Consider the following 19,920-nt stretch of genomic DNA (forward strand, 5'->3'; position numbering starts at 1 on the left):
GGTACTCCGGTGCTTTTTTGATGCGTTTTGCTGTGTTCCAGTTGCTTTTCATACAAAAATAATGTAACGTGTTCTAATTTTGTTGACTGCACTGGACTGCATCTGGTGTGAACCAACCTTAAAGAGGGATTCCACTGGAAACAAAAATATTAAAAGCCAGCAGCTATAAATACTACAGATGCTTACTTTTAATAAAACGGACACTCACCTGTCCCAGGATCCAGCTATGTCGGCAGCCGAGGCCGATCTATTGCTCGGCTCTCGGCTGCTGCCGCCGCCATTCTAGGTGAGGGAATCAGGAAGTGAAGCGTTGCGGCTTCATTTCCCGGTTCCCTACTGCGCATGCGCAACGCAATGGGAATGGTCCGCGCTGTCTCTGGGACCCGTGTGTGTCCCAGCAGACAGCGCCGGGACAGGAAACAGCATAGACTTCCGTGGGAGTCTATGCCGGAAGTGGGTGCAAATACCTGTCTTATACAGGTATCTTCACCCCCCTCCCCCATGAAAGGTGCCAACTGTGACACCGGAGGGGGGAGAATTCCGATGAGCAAGAGTTCCACTTTAGGGTGGAACCCCGCTTTAAGGACAGTAGCTAAAGTGCTGTGAGTGACCTCATTGGGTAAAAGATATTGACAAAAACTGAAAGTACCGTATATACTCGAGTATAGGCCGACCCGAATATAAGCCGAGGCCCCCAATTTACCCCCAAAAAAACTGGCAAACTTATTGACTCGTGTATAAGCCGAGGGTAAGACATGCCTGTCCATCCCTGTGTGTGTGTCCGTCCATCCCTGTGTGTTCGTCCATCCCTGTGTGTCCGTCCATCCATCCCTGTGTGTGTGTGTGTCCATCCATCCATCCCTGTGTGTGTGTGTCTCCATCCATCCATCCATCCATCCCTGTGTGTGTGTGTCTCCATCCATCCATCCATCCCTGTGTGTGTGTGTATCCATCCGTGTGTGTGTGTGTGTGTGTGTGTGTGTGTGTGTGTGTGTGTGTGTGTGTGTGTGTGTCCAGCCTACCTGTGTCCCGAGCCTTTGTCCCGAGCCTCCGTCCCGTGCCTTGCCTCCTTGCCTCCGTGCCTCGCCGCCGTGCCTTGCCTCCGTCCCGTCCCGTCCCGTGCCTTGCCTTGCCTTGCCTCCGTCCCGTGCCCTCTTCGTCGGCGCCTCGGCGGCCATTGTAAAATTCAAAAGCTGCGCCGCCGCCTTCGCCTGTGATAGGCGGAACACTGAATTTCCCAGCAGCCTGTGTTCCGCCTATCACGTACATCGTATCATCCTCGTCCGTAGTACGAGGATGATACGATGTCCGTGATAGGCGGAACACAGGCTGCTGGGAAATTCAGTGTTCCGCCTATCACAGGCGAAGGCGGAGCCGGAGGCGCGGCTTTTGAATTATAGAATGGCCGCTGTCTGTCTGCTCGACACGCTGATCGAGCGGGCAGACAGCGATGACTCGAGTATAAGCCGAGGGGGGCACTTTCAGCCTCAAAAAAGAGGCTGAAAATCTCGGCTTATACTCGAGTATATACGGTACTTTAATTCATGAACAAGGATTAAAGCATCATCACAATTTACTCAAAACCCGCCAACTCACTTTTCTGAGTCCAAAGCAAGTAGAGCACTTTCCAGAGTCTCCTTCACGTGTCCCTGAGACAGGATTGGCGATTTCCCTGCGTTAGGTGGTTCAGCGGTCTCACAGGTCTGAGGAGGTGTGGTCTCTGTGGTCTCGGTCTTCGACTCTTCCACAGCTTTCTGTGCTGAAACATCACTAGTGAAACATAAGACAACACCACATTAGGGCTAAGTGCAGACTTGTGCAGGGCTTCTTACAGATGGAACACTTAAATTAAGCTATCCATACACAGATTTTTGCTTTATTCAGAGTGCAGGCTGAACAAAAATAACACAAATTCCCCCTTCCACAGAAAATAATGCAGGTGCACAAATCTCCCACTGCAACTAACTGGATGCAGGCACAGTTTATTGACACTTTTCTGCCTGCAGGACATGGGCGCGTGCCCGCACGGGTGTCCCGTTGGAAAATGCTTCTCTGGTGGGACACTGGAGAAGAGGAGGAGCCAGGAGCACCGCGGGGGGATCCCAGAAAAGGAGGCAAGTATGACATGTTTGCTTGTTTTTTTTTTTTTAAACTGATCCTTTACAACCCCTTTAAAGCTACAGGATATCGGCACCTGATACTGGCTATCGGCCTGAAAGGCAGCCGAAAAATCCTAATCTGTATCGACCCTGAAAAAACAATATATATTGGTCAACTCCTAGTGGTTATCATAATATCAAATATAATCAGCAGGCATAAGTGAGAGCTGAAAAAGATAAAATTAGTCAGAAAGACGACTATTTTCTGTTCTCCGGAGCAGACCGATACAATTACCACAGAAACTGAAAGAGAGGAAGGTACCAATTGCTGTCCAGCACTACTTGAAAGCACACCTTGCATATATATATAAAAAATACAGCTGCTCCCATGTACATTTATATTTCTTAGCCATATGCTTACTATGAGATTACATTTACAGGTAAATCTTAAAAAATACTGACAAACAATCATTTCACATAAACCACCTGACATGGATGTACTGCTTAGGAAGCGGTTCATATGAAAAGAAAAATGAAAAATAGATTACCCCTCCCTCTACCAGCATGCTTTAGTTTACCAAGAGAAGGTTTAGAAACAAAAAGGATTTTCCCCTCAAACGCCAAGAAAAGGAGGTCACAGTGAGTGCAAAAATCCTACTCTTTGTTGTCCAATGTGGAACATAGGAAGTCACTTGCTGTAAGGATGTTCAAATGCAGTCCACCTGAGGGATGGGAGGTAAACAAGCACTAACTGGGCCAACATGAACAAAAATTGGGGACTCAATATAAAATCCCCACACCCACACAAAAATAATGAGTGAAAAAAAAAATTACATCAAAAATTTATAGAAAATATAAAAAAATTATATAAATCGTATGTTGAATGCTGCTCGTTATAAGACTAAAATAAAGTCTAAAGATCAAATAATCAGAATAAATCAACCGTGTACTGACAACCCCCTAAGAAACATGCATATAAATACTGTATATAATGTCTATGAAAAATAATTCAAATGAGGTGCTCAATGAAGATAAAGCCAAAAATGTAAAATCCAGAAGTAAAAATGTAATATCAAAAAAGGGATTGTGCTCTTCGTCTCCACCAAGTTTAGGTTTGGAGCTCACTCACCAGAAATTCATGGCCCCTGTTAAGGCCCAGGAGTGCCAATAAAGTGCATCCCAGTGTCCATTTAAAGAGGAAGTAAACACTGATGAGTTTACTTCCTCTTTCATTCCCTGCAAAGGTAAAGCATAATGGGCTACTATGCATCGCATCGTAGTCCATTATGTGTCACTTACCTGACATAGGAGCTAGCGAAAGTCACCGCTGTCCCTTGTAGTCCAGCGCATCCATCTTCTCGGTGGGTCTCGCTGCTCCGCCCGCTGTCATTCGGCGAAGCCGCGATGACGTCACTCCCGCGCATGCGCACGGGAGCCGCCACGTGCGGCATATTCGCCGTTGACGATGCCGCGCTCAGTGCGGTGCCTGTCTTTCGGCAAATATCTCCTAAACCGTGTAGGTTTAGGAGATATTTCTTGGACCTACAGGTAAGCCTTAATCTAGGCTTACCTGTAGGTCAAAGTGTGTTGTAAGGGTTTACAACCACTTTAACCATGTGTACAAGATCCTATGTCAGATGGAATAGAGAGCCGTATTCCATAGCTTTGTGTGAGACCCTGCCAGTTGCAGACACAAGGTGCTTTATGACTTCCTGTAATAGGGGTCATACATTTCTGGTGAGTGAGCTGCACACCTACACTTGGTGGAGAGGAAGAGCACTAATCTCTTTTTGGTGTCACATTTTCACTTCTTGATTTTTGATTCATCTGCACTGAGCACCTCATTTGAATTATTTTTCATGGACATTATATATACAGCGGGTATAGAAAAGGAGCACCCCATTGAGAAAAAAAAATCGAATTTTGTTACTTTGCAGCTTGAAATGAAGATGTGGTTTCTGTTTTATCCAGCTGTATTTACTCCGTGCAACATCCAAGTGAAAGAACACCAACAAGTCAGAAAAAATAAAAATAAATTCAAAACCAGAATCCCTGAGTTGGAAAAAGGATCATCCCCTCCTAAAAATGACTTGTAAACCCAATCAGATGTAGCTAATCACCTTCTCAATGATGCACAAAGCCATTTGACTTTCAACCGCCATCAGCTGTGGTCATTATTAGCTCAGCATGAAAAGAGCTTTCCTAGAGCATTTCAGTCCCTGGCAGTGCAACCTCAGCAAACATCGGGTGGGCAAAGCACGAGCAGGATAAAATTGTGAACAGGCACCAGTCAGGAGATGGATACAAAAATTTCAAAGGCTTCATCAATGCTTTGAAGCACAGTGAAGTCTATTAAGTGGAGGGTATTTGTTACAACACAGACCCTCCCCAGATCAGGACGTCGCTCAAAACTGGATGAAAAAGCAAGGAGGAAATTAGCCAGAGAGGCTATTAAGAGGCCTACAGCAACTCTGAAGCAGCTGCAGGAATTTATGACAAAGAGTGGTCTTTGTGTGCATGTGACAACATTACAAATGCTCCACAAATGTGGACTGTATGGGAGAGTTGTATTAAAAAAAACACTCCTCAAGAAAGGCCACATGCAGTCACGACTGAGCTTTGCCAAAACGCAACTTGAAAGATTGAGGCCACGTGGAAAAAGGTGTTATGGTCAGATGAGACTAAAATTTAATAATTTTGCCTCAGCACCAAATGATATGTCTGGCAGAAATACAACACAGCTCGCCATCTAAACAACACCATTCCTACAGTAAAGGACACAGGTGGTAATATCCTATTATGGGGGTGTATCTCTGCAGCAAGGACTGGAGCACTTGTCAAGATAAAAGAAAAAAAAATGGGTCAAAATACCATCAAATTCTTGAGGAAAATCTGCTGCCCTCTGCCTAAAGTTGTCAATGAGAAGAAGGTTTACCTTCCAACATGACAATGAGCCAAACCACACAGCAAAAATTACCACATAGTGGTTGAAGGAGAAAAGGGTGAATGTTCTTGCATGGCCTAGTCAGAGCCTAGACATAAACCCCATTGAAAAGCTGTGGAATGACATGAAGACAGCAGTCCACAGTCACCATCAAATTTAACTGAACTTGAGCAGTTCTGGAAAGAAGAGTGGGCAAAGATTGCAAAGTCAACATGTGCCAATTTAGTAGAGACATAGCCCAACATACTAAAGGGTGTAATTGAAGAAAAAGGTGATTCAACAAAATACTGACACAATGGGGTGATCCTTGGGTGGCAGTAAAACCCAACAATATATGACTTCAATGGACAAGAAAAAGACAGACTTAATTATATTTGTGTTTTGTTAAAGTGTTACAAAACTTAAGACCCTGCATTTATTCTGTCTGGTCTCCCACAGTACAGGGAACATGGAAATGCAATTACCTTTTCTCATCAGCAGTATATAGAAGTCTTGACTTCTATCAGTGTCCAGATCAAGTGCACTGGTTAAAGCTTGTAGGAGGAGTTTTATTCTCCTCCTACTGTCCTATGAGGCTGCACGACTCCTGGCCCTCTGTCTGCACAGTGCTAATTGGTCCTGTGCCGATCACATGCACCCCCCCCCCCCAAAAAAAAAAAAGCACTCTAGCAATACACAAACTGAGAATGTGCAGAGTGCCCCCAAGGCTCTGTTCTATAAGCAGATGGATTGGGGACTGTGGAAGAAGGGGTGGATTCTCACTCTCTACATCTCTGGGACACGGTATGCAAGTTGTATCCAATGAAATCTCTTCAATCTCCAGTGGTTCCTCTTTTTAATAATCCTCAATTCCCCCCAGGACAGAATCCTCAACAATTTGCATGGTGGATCAACAAGGCTCTGTATAGGACAGCACACTTTATTGATCATAAAGCCTCCCTATTTCAGAGAAACATTAGAGATGCCCCCTCGTAAAACTTTTCGCTTGTGCCAAATTATCTATTTTCTGTAGTCTTTCAATAAGGACAATATAGATATAGCGACTAGAACTGTATAGGTAGTCCTGAATCGCTTGGAGGAATTTCAGAGCTATATCTCCTCTTCAGTAGCCAAAGTAGTAAATCTTCATACCAATCAGCATGAGAATCAGACCTGGGTGAGCAGATAGAGGAGGCGGTGTGGGCACAGTGGTCAACCTTGGTACATAAAGGAATACTCAATATCTCTTTAGTAGAAGCGAACTATAAGGTGCTATCCAGATTGTATCTTGCTCCAGCAAGGTTAGCGAAAATCTATCCTGGAGCCTCACCTCAATGTTTACATGGCTGTGCCAGGTGGGAGATGCGTTTCATGTTTATTGCAAACAAATAACCAAAATAAATTATTTTCAAGGCTGCCTTAAACAAAGATCACCTCTCTGTCGTTGTATCAGCTTGTCCTTCTGCCAAGGCCTCTATTTCTGGCTCGAAGGCTATATTGGACACTGTTGAGGTGGTGTCTGCTTTCGCAATGGTAACCTCTATGGCCTTTGAAACGTCCTCGCCACAGTGTGGGCAGTAGCTGGCGTTGTTGACTTGAGTGGCACAAGCTTTGTGGAAGCGGTGGGAAATGCTGGTTTCTGGTTGGCACTCCATGAATGTGCCCTATGAAGAAACAGAACAGTTTAAAAAAAGATCCATGTGGACCTTGCCTTTCATATAAATCTGCTTTTTTTTTGTCAACAAATGAGCTAAACACATTAAAAGCACATGTTTAGGTACACAGATATAAAAAGCTATTCGACGTCATTCTCTGCTTCAAACACAAATAAATCCCATGATCAATTCAAAATCTTTATTAAGATCTTTTTTTTCCTTCCCATCTCCAAATTAACCATTTCTTTGCCTACGCAGGATAAATTGAAAGGTTTGCTTTAACCACTTCATGTTCGGGGAAAAACTTTAATTTTTCGCACAGGTTAAAAATCAGTATTTTAAGTTAGAAAATTACTTTGAACCCTAATAAATTATATACTTTATAAAAGCTAAGAACCTGAAGAATAAAATAGTGGCAGCTGCAATTTTTTATGTCACACGATATTTAGATATAACAAAATGTATTCAATGCCATTTAACAGATCAAAAATGCAGTAGGTAAAAGTTTGCATACAAAAATGTCTCAAATTGGGCTTACAGATGCTTACACCCTCTAAAAACACCATTAAAAAAACAAAACACGTAATTCTTGCCCTCTCTGGCACTGAAATACTCTACTATAGATCTTTCAGCTGAGTGGGAAAGGAACTTACGGCAGTGCAGAAATAGCCACACCCAGGGCAACACTGGTGTTTGACCATCTTCCCCCGGTGGTCTTCACACAACACCAAGTGCCGAACCTTGTTTGATGGTCTCATAACTTCGTGCTTCACCACGTCTCTCACACAGCGGCTCAGCTACAAAACAAAGAGTGCATTTCCATTATAGGTGGGCACCCACCGATGACGGGTTCTTAAAATAAAACAGGATGGAGTTCAGACCATCTGATTTCACCGGCTGCAAACATTTTTTACATTGGGGGCACCCTATGTAGTAAAGTCAGAGTTAGGAATGGCCTAGGGTTATGATCTTTAAAAATAAGTCAGCAATAGTAATGTCCATATTTACTTAAAGGGTCAATAAAATAAAATTGAAAATTTTGCACACATTAGAGTGAACAGGTCACAACTGGTCTAATGCAATAATCTCAGCGAGGTCCTTTAACAGGTCACTCTTTACCAATGTAAAAAATTTTCAGTTTTCAGTTTGGGATAACTATAGAAGAAATACTGTTGTGTTGAGCTACAGACCAACTATAAGCCAACAGAGGGTTGGTGACTATAATAATTCTAGCAAAATCCTGAAAAATCTTGTGTCTATAAAAGCGTATGAAATAATTCAATGGACCTCAAACTTAGTAAGACCAGGGCCTTGTGTACTTTTCCAAGACCTTCCATACCCTATACCTGCAGATTGCTAAAACTTCTCAGTGTTTGGCTGGTTACACGTTGTGTCTACACAATACACTCAGTGAACTGAGGATCTGTGGCCGTTTCATTCAGTTCAGCTGTCATTTCTCACAGCTAAGACTTTGCCAGTATGTGGCCTGGAAGGCGTGAAGCTGAGGCCTGATGGTTGAGAACTATTAATCCAGTTCAACAATGTGAAGCAACATCATTGTTGGGAAATGCCAATTCTACCTGCTTCTCAATGAAGATCTTCTTGGATGATTAACGTCAACGTGTTATTTGCTCATGCAGGACAAAGCATCAGGTTCACTACAAGTTTATTTTTAGGGAGCTTGTACTTTACCTAAATACAAAGCCCTTCTGTGTGCAGCCTGCTTTGATAAACACTTGCCATTCTTCCTGTTTCTGCTTGGTGCAACACAGCCTGCCTACCAAAAGCATTCAGTCTATACTGTGCACACACCACGGATGGCTGAATGCAGTTTAGATACAGGAATGGCACCCTGCAGCAGGGGTGTGCACTTTAAAGACCAGCTGGCAGGGACAATTAGAAAGGCTGTGGGGCTCGGAGTAGGGCCATAGAGTGGAGATCCCTGAAACAGGTAGGAAGGTAGGCATTTAACATAGCAGGCTGCATAAAGGAGAGTGGGCAATTAAGCATGGTACTTCTTTACTAAAAAGTAGGGATGCACCAAAATTTCGGCCGCCGAAACATATCGGCCGAAAATGCCCTGTTCGGCAATTTGCCGAAAGGAAAAAACGGCCGATAATTGAGCCGAAAATGGGGCGGGGCCTGGGGCGGAAACCCGCCCCCGCCCCGCCCCTGGTGCCTCCCATGATGGGGGTGAATAGCGCAGGACTGATGCAGCCAGCGATGCCCCTCTGCAGTGGAGAGAGCCGTCTGGTTGAATAGAGCGCCGGGAACATCACAGCTTTCATTTCAATAGCTGTGTGTTCCTCGTCGCGCGCCGTCACACACAGCCCCCTCCCCCTTGTCCGGGGTTACTTTGATAGACAGATCACCTGTCCAGATTGGACGGGTGATCTGTCTATCAAAGTGCCTGGACAAGGGGGAGGGGGCTGTGTGTGACGGCGCGCGACGGGGAACACACAGCTATTGAAATGAAAGCTGTGATGTTCCCAGCGCTCTATTCAACCAGACGGCTCTCTTCACTGCAGAGGGGCATAGCTGGCTGCGTCACTGGGGGCAACACTGGCTGCGTCACTGGGGGCAACACTGGCTGCGTCACTGGGGGCAACACTGGCTGCACTTATCTCTTTTATCGTGTCGCCAGTCTCTGACCACCTCCTGTACCGTGTCGCCAGTCTCTGACCACCTCCTGTACCGTGTCGCCAGTCTCTGACCACCTCCTGTACCGTGTCGCCAGTCTCTGACCACCTCCTGTACCGTGTCGCCAGTCTCTGACCACCTCCTGTACCGTGTCGCCAGTCTCTGACCACCTCCTGTACCGTGTCGCCAGTCTCTGACCACCTCCTGTACCGTGTCGCCAGTCTCTGACCACCTCCTGTACCGTGTCGCCAGTCTCTGACCACCTCCTGTACCGTGTCGCCAGTCTCTGACCACCTCCTGTACCGTGTCGCCAGTCTCTGACCACCTCCTGTACCGTGTCGCCAGTCTCTGACCACCTCCTGTACCGTGTCGCCAGTCTCTGACCACCTCCTGTACCGTGTCGCCAGTCTCTGACCACCTCCTGTACCGTGTCGCCAGTCTCTGACCACCTCCTGTACCGTGTCGCCAGTCTCTGACCACCTCCTGTACCGTGTCGCCAGTCTCTGACCACCTCCTGTACCGTGTCACCAGTCTCTGACCACCTCCTGTACCGTGTCACCAGTCTCTGACCACCTCCTGTACCATGTCCCCAGTCTCTGACCACCTCCTGTACCATGTCCCCAGCGTCTGACCACCTCCTGTACCATGTCCCCAGCGTCTGACCACCTCCTGTACCATGTCCCCAGCATCTGACCACCTCCTGTACCATGTCCCCAGCCACTGACCACCTCCTGTATCATGTCCCCAGTCTCTGACCATCTCCTGTATAAAAATATTTTTTGAAAACAGTTATTTTCGGTATCGGTGCTGTTTTGGTATCGGTTTCGGTTTTCGGCCTAGTGTATTTTTCATTTTCGGCACCAAAAAACCCATTCGGTGCATCCCTACTAAAAAGCAAATTGAACTTTGTTCTCTGTTTATGCACACTTCATTACTACTGCTGTCTTCACCTGCCTGACCAAAATAACAAATCAATGAATTCAACAACGTGGCACGTTAGAGATTAAACAGGACTGAGGACAGTCTTCTTACACACAGAATGGGTTGTCTGAGCAGTCAATTGCCAGACCTGAGAGCTGTAACATAGGGTGAGGGAACAGACTTTAGCTCAGTCCAATTTCCACCAAGACCAGCGTGAAGCTTATAGTGGACTTGCTGAGCCAACATATGGAGCGGGAAAAACATGGGGGGGAAAAAAACACAGGTTTACATCATTGAAAGTCTTGGAAATGTTTGGCTTTCAGATATGATTGTATTAAAAAAAGAACTAACCAAACGATAAAATAACTCCACTCTATTAAGTCTCAGATTTCTCACCTCCTGGTCAGAGCTCTCGACAGCCATGCATCGATCTCCGGCTTTTTCCATCAGTTCATCCTCTTTTGGGGTCTCCATCCGGCAGCTACAAAGTGGAATTCCTTGAAGCCCATCCACTTCCACGTTGTCAGACCCATTGGGAAGACCTTCAACAGGAAAAACAATCAAAAGAACTTAGAATTAGTGCTAAGCAAATATAAATGTGGAGAGTTTCCTGCATACAAGCTTTGCTAGTGGTCCATTCATGAGCGCACTTCCAACAATCTCCTCTGGTTTAGCACCACTGTTTGTGGGGCCATTTTACACTAGAATTAGCTTAGAAACGCTGGACTGAACAACTCTATTCACATTAGGCAAATGTAAAATTTCACCAGCTTCTCTCGGCTTTTTTGGGGCCCTTACAGCATCCTTCAGTCTACAGTCTGTTGAACATAGATTTTAATTGTAGTGCTGGCTGTAGCTTTAAAGAAGTTTTTAACTGACAGGCAACTGGCTTTAGGCACCCGAGGAACCAGCAAAATCCCAATATGACTCCACATACAACAGAGCCATTATTTCTGGATGTCTGAAACCTTTAACAATTTTTTCCAGGTACATCAAAAACTGTGAAGCCTTCAAAGTGTTGGAAAGAACAATTGTGAGTGCTCATGCACACGGACGTTTTAAAAAACTGGCTGCAAAGCTAGCTCCGACGCCTGGAAAAATCGTCGTTAAAAACTTGATTTTTACAGCGTTTTGCATTGGCGTTTTTGCGCGTTTTTGTGCGTTTTTTAGCATTAGCGTTAAGTAGCTGTTTTTAAGAAATACATCTCTTGGCTATAGGACTCAGAAAACAAAGAAAATATGTTGCGCGTTTATGCGCGTTTTCCCGCGATTCGCGTTTTTACAGCTCTAGCTCCACGCCACGGAACACACTGGTCCTGGTTTTTTTTTACAGCTTAAAAACGCCTATGCCATTTGCAGCTCAAAAACGCCTAGGTGGGCATGAAGCCATAGACTAACATGGACAGGCCTTTTTAAGCTGCAAAAAAAGCTCAAAAAAGCGGCTGTAAAAACGTCCGTGTGCATGAGGCCTGACTGTCAAATGTGGCTGTCTGTCTGGCCACATGGATCAATTTTCAGACGAGAATATTCAGACGAAAAATATTTGTACATTGCTGAATGAAAGTGTTTGACATTTTCACTTGTTTTTAACATTATGTTTTTTAAAAAATGAATGTCATTTCATGAACGAAAACCACATACACTGTCTGAAAATTCCACGAACCAAGCAGTTTTCTATTTACAAATTTTCCCGTCACTGTGGTTGAAAATTAACGTCGTTTTGACCCCACTAACGATTAGAAAATAGAACAAACGTTCCTAAAATGTTTTATTTTTTATTTTTTTTGAAGTAAGACGTTTTTTTTTTTTATAAAAAAAATTTGATCTGAGTCGGATGATATTTACCAGATTCACACTTTTATAGTATATACCGTATATTTCTCCTCTAATCGTATATACAGTATATCTCCTCTAATATATATTCTTCTGTCTTTTTCTCAGGGTGGATTAGTTATTTTGCTCTCTAACTATATAGTTGGTTATTTATATTTAGCACTGCATAGAGATATTTAAGAATAAATTGCCCTTTTTTTTTTTTTAAACTTTACATATTAACTAAATTATACACCACACTTAAGGTTATTAACCGATTTATCAAAACAATCGGCCAACTAATCAATGGGGAGCAGCGGTGGAGGAGCGGTAAACACACCGCTCCAAAGCAGCTGCTGGCAGGACTTTTCCTGACGTCCTGCCAGCGCACCGCGGCGTGTTCCCGGGAACACTGCTCGTCACCAATGCTGGTAAACAGCCACTGGCCGGCTGTTTACCCACGTGATCGGCTGTGATCCTTTCACAGCTGATTGCTAAATGTAAACAAACCGCGTTAACGAGATGTTACCGGATTCTCCTCCTCACACACCGATCGTGTGTGGAGAGTTTGCGGTAACATCTTGTTACCTCTTACAGTACACACAAATCACACTGATTATAGTTTGTAGACTCTAACTTTCACAAAGACCAAATAATATACACTAATGTGGGTTATTTTTTACCAAAGATATGTAGCAGTATAATTTTTGGTCAAAATTTATGAAGAAAAATTACTAAAATTAGCAAAATTTGATGACAGAAACAAAGAAAAAGGCTTTTCACAAAATTTACGTTTTTTTATTTATAGCAGAAAAAATAAAAAACCCACTAGTGATTAAATACCACTAAAAGAAAGCTCTATTTGTGTGGAAAAAAGGACGCAAGTTTCATATGGGTACAGTGTTGCATGACTGAGTAATTGTCATTCAAACTGTGAGCGCTGAAAACTCAAAATTGATCTGGTCAGGAAGGGGGTGTAAGTGCACTGTATTGAGGTGGTTAATGCAAGTTTCTGATCCACTCCTCGCTGCAAGAACAGCAGGATTCTGGAACCCGAATATGTATGTGGACGCCACCCCATCACCTCACACATGGAGATGAAGGCCTTCCATGTACAATGATAAATCTCCCAAGAAGATGACTTCCGTGTCCTCAACATAGTAGATATTAATGAATCCGACAGACTTCGGTTCTTAGTACCTGGCTTTCAACAGCCATGCTGGTAAAGCAGGATGGAGTATTGGACCTTGCAACAGAAGGTCCTCCCGCTTTGGCAGTCACCAAGGAACATCCGCCACCATTCGGACGATGTTGACACACCATGGACGCCGAGGCCAAATAGGGGCAATCAGAATGACCATAATCCCCTCGGCCTCCACTCTGCGAAGCAGATGTGGTAGAAGTTTGAGTGGGGGGGGGGAGAGGCATAAATCACCCAATAATGCCCCCATGGAGCCACCAACGTGTCTGCTGTGTCCGCTGGCCACAAACCTCTGTACCTTTCCATTGAGCTGAGAAGCCAGGAGATCCACACGTGGCGTGCCCCACCTTAGGCAAAGGAGCCAAATGCATCTGGATGTAGTGACCATTCCCCTTGGTCCAGCATCTGATGACTTGGGTAGTCCGCTTGCCAGTTTTCTATGCCGGGAATGTGTCCCATCATATAGTGTCCCCCATTGGATAGAGTCCGCTGAGTACACAGCACACACAGATTCCAAAAACAGCCGAAGATGAACAGCGCCTGCGCCGTGAGTCCAGGTTCTAGCCCCACCATCCAAGTGGACATAGAGTTGGAATATAAAAGAGCAGAGCACAGCGAGGCTGAGCCTGAAGCATGGCGAGCGAAGCGAGCCCGTGAGGGTCCCTCTAATATCGCCAGCCCTATTTCCGCTTGAATGGTGGGGCTACCACCTCGACTAACGGCGCAGGCGCCGTTCATCTTCTGAGATTTTCCGAAGCTTCTTCTGCTCCATACTGCTCAAGCGCTGCGTATGCACAGTACTGGGCGGACAGTATCCGATGGCAGGACACTATATGCCAGAACACCGGCACGCACCGCTCTGCCCACCGCAGTATGTGAGCAACCTCCAGTGCTGCAGCCAAGCTCCTTGTTCCTTCTTGATGGTTGACATACGCCATTGCCGTGGCGTTGTCCGACTGGATCCTGACCGGACGCTCCTGCAGCCTCTGTGACCCTGTGGAGAGGCACTGCCTGATTGCCCAAAGTTCCAGCATGTTGATTGGCAGGCAGGATTCTTCCTGGGTCCACCGACCCTGGGCTGGCTGTACACCCCAAACTCCCCCCCAACCGGTCAGGCCGGCATCCGTTGTGATCACCATCCAATGAAGAGGAAGGAACGACTTCCTGGACAGAAGAACCAGCGACCTCAGCCACCAGAGCAGCAAGTCCCTGACTAGCTGGCTCACAAAAATTTAACAATCCAGGAACAGAGATTTTTCCCATCTTGACAGGATCTCCTTTTGCAAGACTCGAGTGTGGAATTGAGCATACAGTACCGCCTCGAAGCCTGTCACCAAGCCTGGCTGTTGATTGTAGATCACAGGAATCAAAAATGCAGAAAAAAAAAATAATTCCCAGGACCAATGGTCCCACCGGGAGCCCGGTCCTTCTACACTAGGCAGAAAAAAAACTGAGCTGCTGGATGCAGTGTGCGGGGTTATAGCCAGTAGGGCCGCCCCCTGGGCGGTACTGTTCAAGTGTTGCTGTTTAACACTTTCTGCCTAGTCCTCTCCTAAAGGGGCGATATAACCCTAAGGTCAAGAAGAGCTGCTGTGTCCGTCAATGAATGATAGAAAAAATGTTTAATCCTGTCCAATCATTACTTTTTTGATCCAATTAAAAAAAAAAAAAAAAATAAGAAGAAGGTTGGGACAGACATTTTTAGTGAACAGTGAGGCACAAAAAACTGCAAAGGTGTGCCGAGACCTGAAGTTCTGGAGCAACAAAGTTCTGCACTAAAGTATTAAACTGCAAGTACATATTGAGCTTGTCACTGTGTACATTCCCAGCAAACATCCCTGGGAACACTCCAAGAGAGAAGACTAAGTGGATTCCATTAAGAGGACAGGACAGAATGCCACGTAATACATGCAGCACAACCATCAGGAACTCAACAGAAGGAAATAATTTAGCAGCAATTAAAAGAGCATTTAATTGAAGACAATCTACAATACATTTTCATAATGTTGGATTAGGTACTACTTGCCATTTTTGCTCAAATGTAAGCTTCAGAATTCCATATGTTAAAATGTATACTTCCAGTAGCATCATTTATTTGCCTTTACCACCATCACTGTATTAGAGGGGGGTCTACCTTGGATCTGATCACAGACTGCAATGGCAAGTAAGCTGCAGAATACAGCTTTGCCTTTGAGGTCAAAAGTAGAACAATATCTGATTAGGATAATCAGTCTTGTCGCAGGAATTAAAGTGTTACTTAACCCAGTAAAATGAGTTCACCTGTGCCCCCTGCAGTACCCACAGCTTATAAATCATCTTTTTACATTAAAATACTGCCACTATATACCCTTTTTGGATGATCTGTCTACCACAATCACAGGATAACCTGCAGGGTTTGCCTGAGTGTTCAGGTAGGAGGATATTTCCACTACAGCCTGTGCCCTCATGCTGTTATGGGAGGTAGATCATCCATCAATCAAGATGTGAAATCCCACCCACTTTTTTTTTTTGGTTTTAGTTTGGGTGGAGGGGGGAGGAGGAGGAGGGAGGAGGGAGAAGGAGGAGGAAGGAGGGAGGAGGGAGGAGGAAGGAGGGAGGAGGAAGGAGGGAGGAGGAAGGAGGAAGGAGGAAGGAGGAAGGAGGAAGGAGGAAGGAGGGAGGAGGAAGGAGGAAGAAGGGAGGAGGAAGGAGGAAGAAGGGAGGAGGAAGGAGGAAGAAGGGAGGAGGGAGGAAGAAGGGACTGGGCTGTCATTTAGGATCTGTATACACACCCGGAAATGTGTGATGTCAATATCATGTGACCTGAAAAGCTCAGCTCAACAAGCAACTGTTCTCTCCAGCAATAGAGACCAAACTGAGCACGTGCAGCTTTACTACCCTAACTGTCTGATCTGGCCTTGCCAAGAGAGACCCTGCAGGAGGGGGAGGATCTGTGCATAGAGGATCAAAGAGCCTTTTTATACAATGCAGAAGATTAACCCACAGTGAGTATAACAAGCATGCTATTCTGCAGGTACAGACAGATTTTACAGTTGTGGGTTTGGTAACACTAAGTTACCGTTTTGTTAAAAAGTTGCTCCGCCAACCGAAAAAAAAAGGTAGAAGCTGTGTAAAATCTATACAAACAAAATTACAAATAAACCCATATGTTATTCACAATAGAAAACATATCAAATGTTTGAAATGAAAAAAATTATTTTAAGAAAAAAATATGATAATTTTGAAACTGGTGGCACTGATGTCTCAAAAAAGTTGAGACAGGGCCATGTTTACCACGGTGTAGCATTCCCTCTTCTTTTAACACCAGTCTGTAAATGTCTGGGAACTGAGACCAGTTGCTGGATTTTTGGGAGAGGAATGTTGTCCCATTATTGCCCGATATAGGATTTTAATTGCTCAACAGTCCTGTGTCTTGTTGTACTGTCTTTTTTTTTTAAAGATTTGCCAAATTTTCAGTTGGTAAAGGTCTGGACTGCAGGTGGGCCAATTAAGCACCCCAACTCTTCCACTATAAAGTCATGATGTTGTCATAAATGCGGTTTAGCATTGTGTTGCTAAAATATGCAAGTCCTTCGCTAGAAAAATACGCTGTCTGGATGGCAGCATATGCTGCTCTAAAAACTGGTTATTTATCTTTCAGCATTGACGGTGCCTTTCCAGATGCGCAAGCTCCCCTATACTGTCAGAGGTGCAGGCTTTTGAACTGAGCGCCATTGACCACTTCCGGACCGCCCACTGTACACATACATCGGCAATTTAAAATGGATATCTCGGTAACGGAAGCAGCTGCTGCCATACCCGAGATAGCCATCTCTTCAGTGGGCGGTCCAGTCTATGATAATGGTGGTCTCTGCGGCAGACTCGCCACGAGATCACAGTTATTGGCAGGGGGAGAGGCCCCCCCCCTCCCGTGCCCTCTGCCGCTTAATGAGGCAATCAGGTCCTCTTCCTAGCTGGGTATGGATATGAGGGAGGGCAAGATGGCCCCACATGTCTCCATGCCATAGCAGGGCGGAAGCGACGTCAAAACCTCACTTCCACCCATACGTCTTAAAGTAACCTGTCATGCTTTTTTCTATTACAAGGGATGTATACATTCCTTATAATAAAAAAAAAAAAAAAAAAAAAGGATCACTTTTTTTCCTAAGTTTTAAAATCAATAAAATAAAGTAAAATAAGAAAAAAAAACAAAAAAAAAAACGACCTCACACACAGTAGCGAACGCATACGTGAGCAGCGCCCACATGTGTAAGCAGTGTTCAAACCACACGTGAGGTATTGCCGCAATCCGTGGAGCAAGAGCAATAATTCTAGCCCTCCTCTAACTCAAAACATGCAACCTGTAGAATTTTTTTTAAACGTCGCCTATGGAGATTTTTAAAGGTAAAAGTTTGACGCCATTCCACGAGTGGGCGCAATTTTGAAAAGTGACATGTTGGGTATCAATTTACTCAGCTTAACATTATCTTTCACAATATATAAAACAAAAACATTGAGCTAATTTTACTGTTGTGTTATTTTTTAATTCAAAAAAAGTTAATTTTTTTCCCCCAAAAAAGTGCGCTTGTAAGACCGCTGCCCAAATACGGTGTGACAAAAAGTATTGCAATGACCTATAATGTTTATGGGTTCTAAGTAAATTTCTAGCAAAAAAAATTGTTTTTAACTTGTAAAAACTGAGTCTGAAAAACAGACTCTTTAAGTGGTTAAGCCTGAAGGTCCCTCTCCTCTTTAGTGGGGAGGACACGGCACCCATGGTTTCCAAAAAGAATCTCAAGTTTCAACTCTATTGCAGACCATATAAAAGACTATTTTAAATGAGCTTTGGCTTAGAGAAGATGGCGGCATTTTTGGATCATGTCCAGAGCTTTACCTTGTACTTTTGGATGGCATGGGGAACTGTATTCACAGACAGTGATTTTTGGGAATATTGCTGAGCCCAGTGATGTCAGAATTATGCCTGTTTTTCATGCACTGCTGTCTGAGGGCCCAAAGATCACGGGCATCCAATATTGGTTTCAGCCTTGCCCCTTGCTCACAGATTTCTTTTGAATGAATGAATGAAATACTTGTATAGCGCACAATGCGAACTGAATTGCCTCTAGTTTTAGTTTGCTTTATGTACTGTAGATATATAGTCTTTGCAATTTTACACCAAGGAATATTATTCTGAAATTGTTTGACAATTTTTTGACAAAGCTTTTCACAGATAGGTGAACCTCTGCTCAGCTTTACTTCTGAGACACTCTGATACTCCAAGATGCTCTTTTTATACCCAATCATGTCAATGACCGTGTCAATTAACCTAATTGCAAAATGTTCTTCCAGCTCTTCTGTACCACTTACTTTGCCAGCTTTTTGGTGCCCTGTCCCAACTTTGAGATGTATTGCTACCGTCTATTCCGAAATTCCCTGTTTTTTTATTTTTAAGTAGTAAATTTTCTCAGTTTAAATGTGCGATATGTTTTCTATTGTGAACAAAATATAGGTTTATAAGATTTGCAAATCGCCACATTGTTTTTATGTAGATTTTACTACTTTTTTGGAAATTGGGGTTGTACAACTACTACAAAAGAAATTCTATGGTAATAAAAAGGATTTTTTTTTTTTTTAAATATGAAGCCAGCTAACATGTATAACAAAAAATAAAAAAACAAAGACACAATAGGATCTCACAAAAGTATTGTTCCCCTGCTCTGCAGTTCACTGCCTCTACCAGATGTCTGAGGACCAATTACAGGGCTGCTTTTGCATGCGATATTTAACATACCATGCACATTTCTCATGTGTTCTGCAGTTCTAGTTTGTTTCTGGTTTACATATGCAAATTAAGGGAATACCAAGAATAAAACACTTTTTATAACATTGGGACTGATCATATGGTTATGATAAAGGCAGAACATCCTAGTTCCAATTTACAAAGGATTTTAACAGTTATATGGCAATGTTATTACATACCCTATGCCCAAATATATCAACAGTACAGGAGCAGGTAATGATCTGCAATAAAGTTTCCTATACCCTTGCAATGGATATACAGTAGCTGACCTAGAGAGGATTGTTTTTTGTTCTCTTAACAATTGCAGGCTAATTGAGTCAGTTCTAACTGTCTTTGCATCAACACTTAAAGTGTTACTAAACCCAGGACCTTGCATTTACTATACCTGGTGTCCCACGGTACACAGAACATGGAAATGCAATTCAGTGCCGGGACAAGATCATCCAGTGTCCAGGGCAAAAGATGCCAAACTGCGCCCCCCTCCCCTTTCTTTTAGGGTGCCCCCATCTCTGCAATAAACCATTGTGCCCAGGGCAGCCGCCCCTCCTGCCCACCCCTTGTCCCAGCCCTGATGCAATTATTTTAGTAAATATAAACTGCTGAATACCTTTTCTCATCAGCAGTTAGAACAACCTTGTGAATTCTATCAGTGTCCAGCCAAGCACTGGTAAAGTTTGTAGGAGGAGCTTTCCGACTGTCCTGTGAGACTGTAAGACCCCCCCCCCCCCCCCCCCCACCCGACTCTGTCTGGACAGTGATGATTGGCCCTATGCTGATCACATGCATCCCCCAAAGAACAAAATAAACAAAAACCTCTCTAGCAACACACACCAAATTGAGCATGTGCAGCCTGACTCCATAAACTCTGTGCTATCTACCCAATCAGTAAA

General features: G+C 44.1%; 1 protein-coding gene across 9 annotated transcripts in view; it reads right to left on the reverse strand.

The window, feature by feature from the left end:
• Positions 1-19,920, reverse strand: part of EHMT1 (euchromatic histone lysine methyltransferase 1) — a 199,794-nt gene that overhangs the window by 89,339 nt on the left and 90,535 nt on the right. For all 9 annotated transcript variants that reach the window (XM_077467962.1, XM_077467942.1, XM_077467956.1 and 6 more), the window contains exons 10-13: positions 10,635-10,780; positions 7,331-7,474; positions 6,457-6,686; positions 1,597-1,770 (exon numbers count right to left, since the gene is read on the reverse strand). In XM_077467962.1, coding sequence (XP_077324088.1) covers positions 1,597-1,770; positions 6,457-6,686; positions 7,331-7,474; positions 10,635-10,780 — 694 coding nt within the window. The remainder of the gene's footprint in view (positions 1-1,596; positions 1,771-6,456; positions 6,687-7,330; positions 7,475-10,634; positions 10,781-19,920) is intronic.

This window comes from Lithobates pipiens, unplaced genomic scaffold (assembly GCF_037356315.1).
Source record: "Lithobates pipiens isolate NorthernLeopardFrog02 unplaced genomic scaffold, aLitPip1_a1.2 Scaffold_11, whole genome shotgun sequence".
Lineage (NCBI taxonomy): Eukaryota > Metazoa > Chordata > Amphibia > Anura > Ranidae > Lithobates > Lithobates pipiens.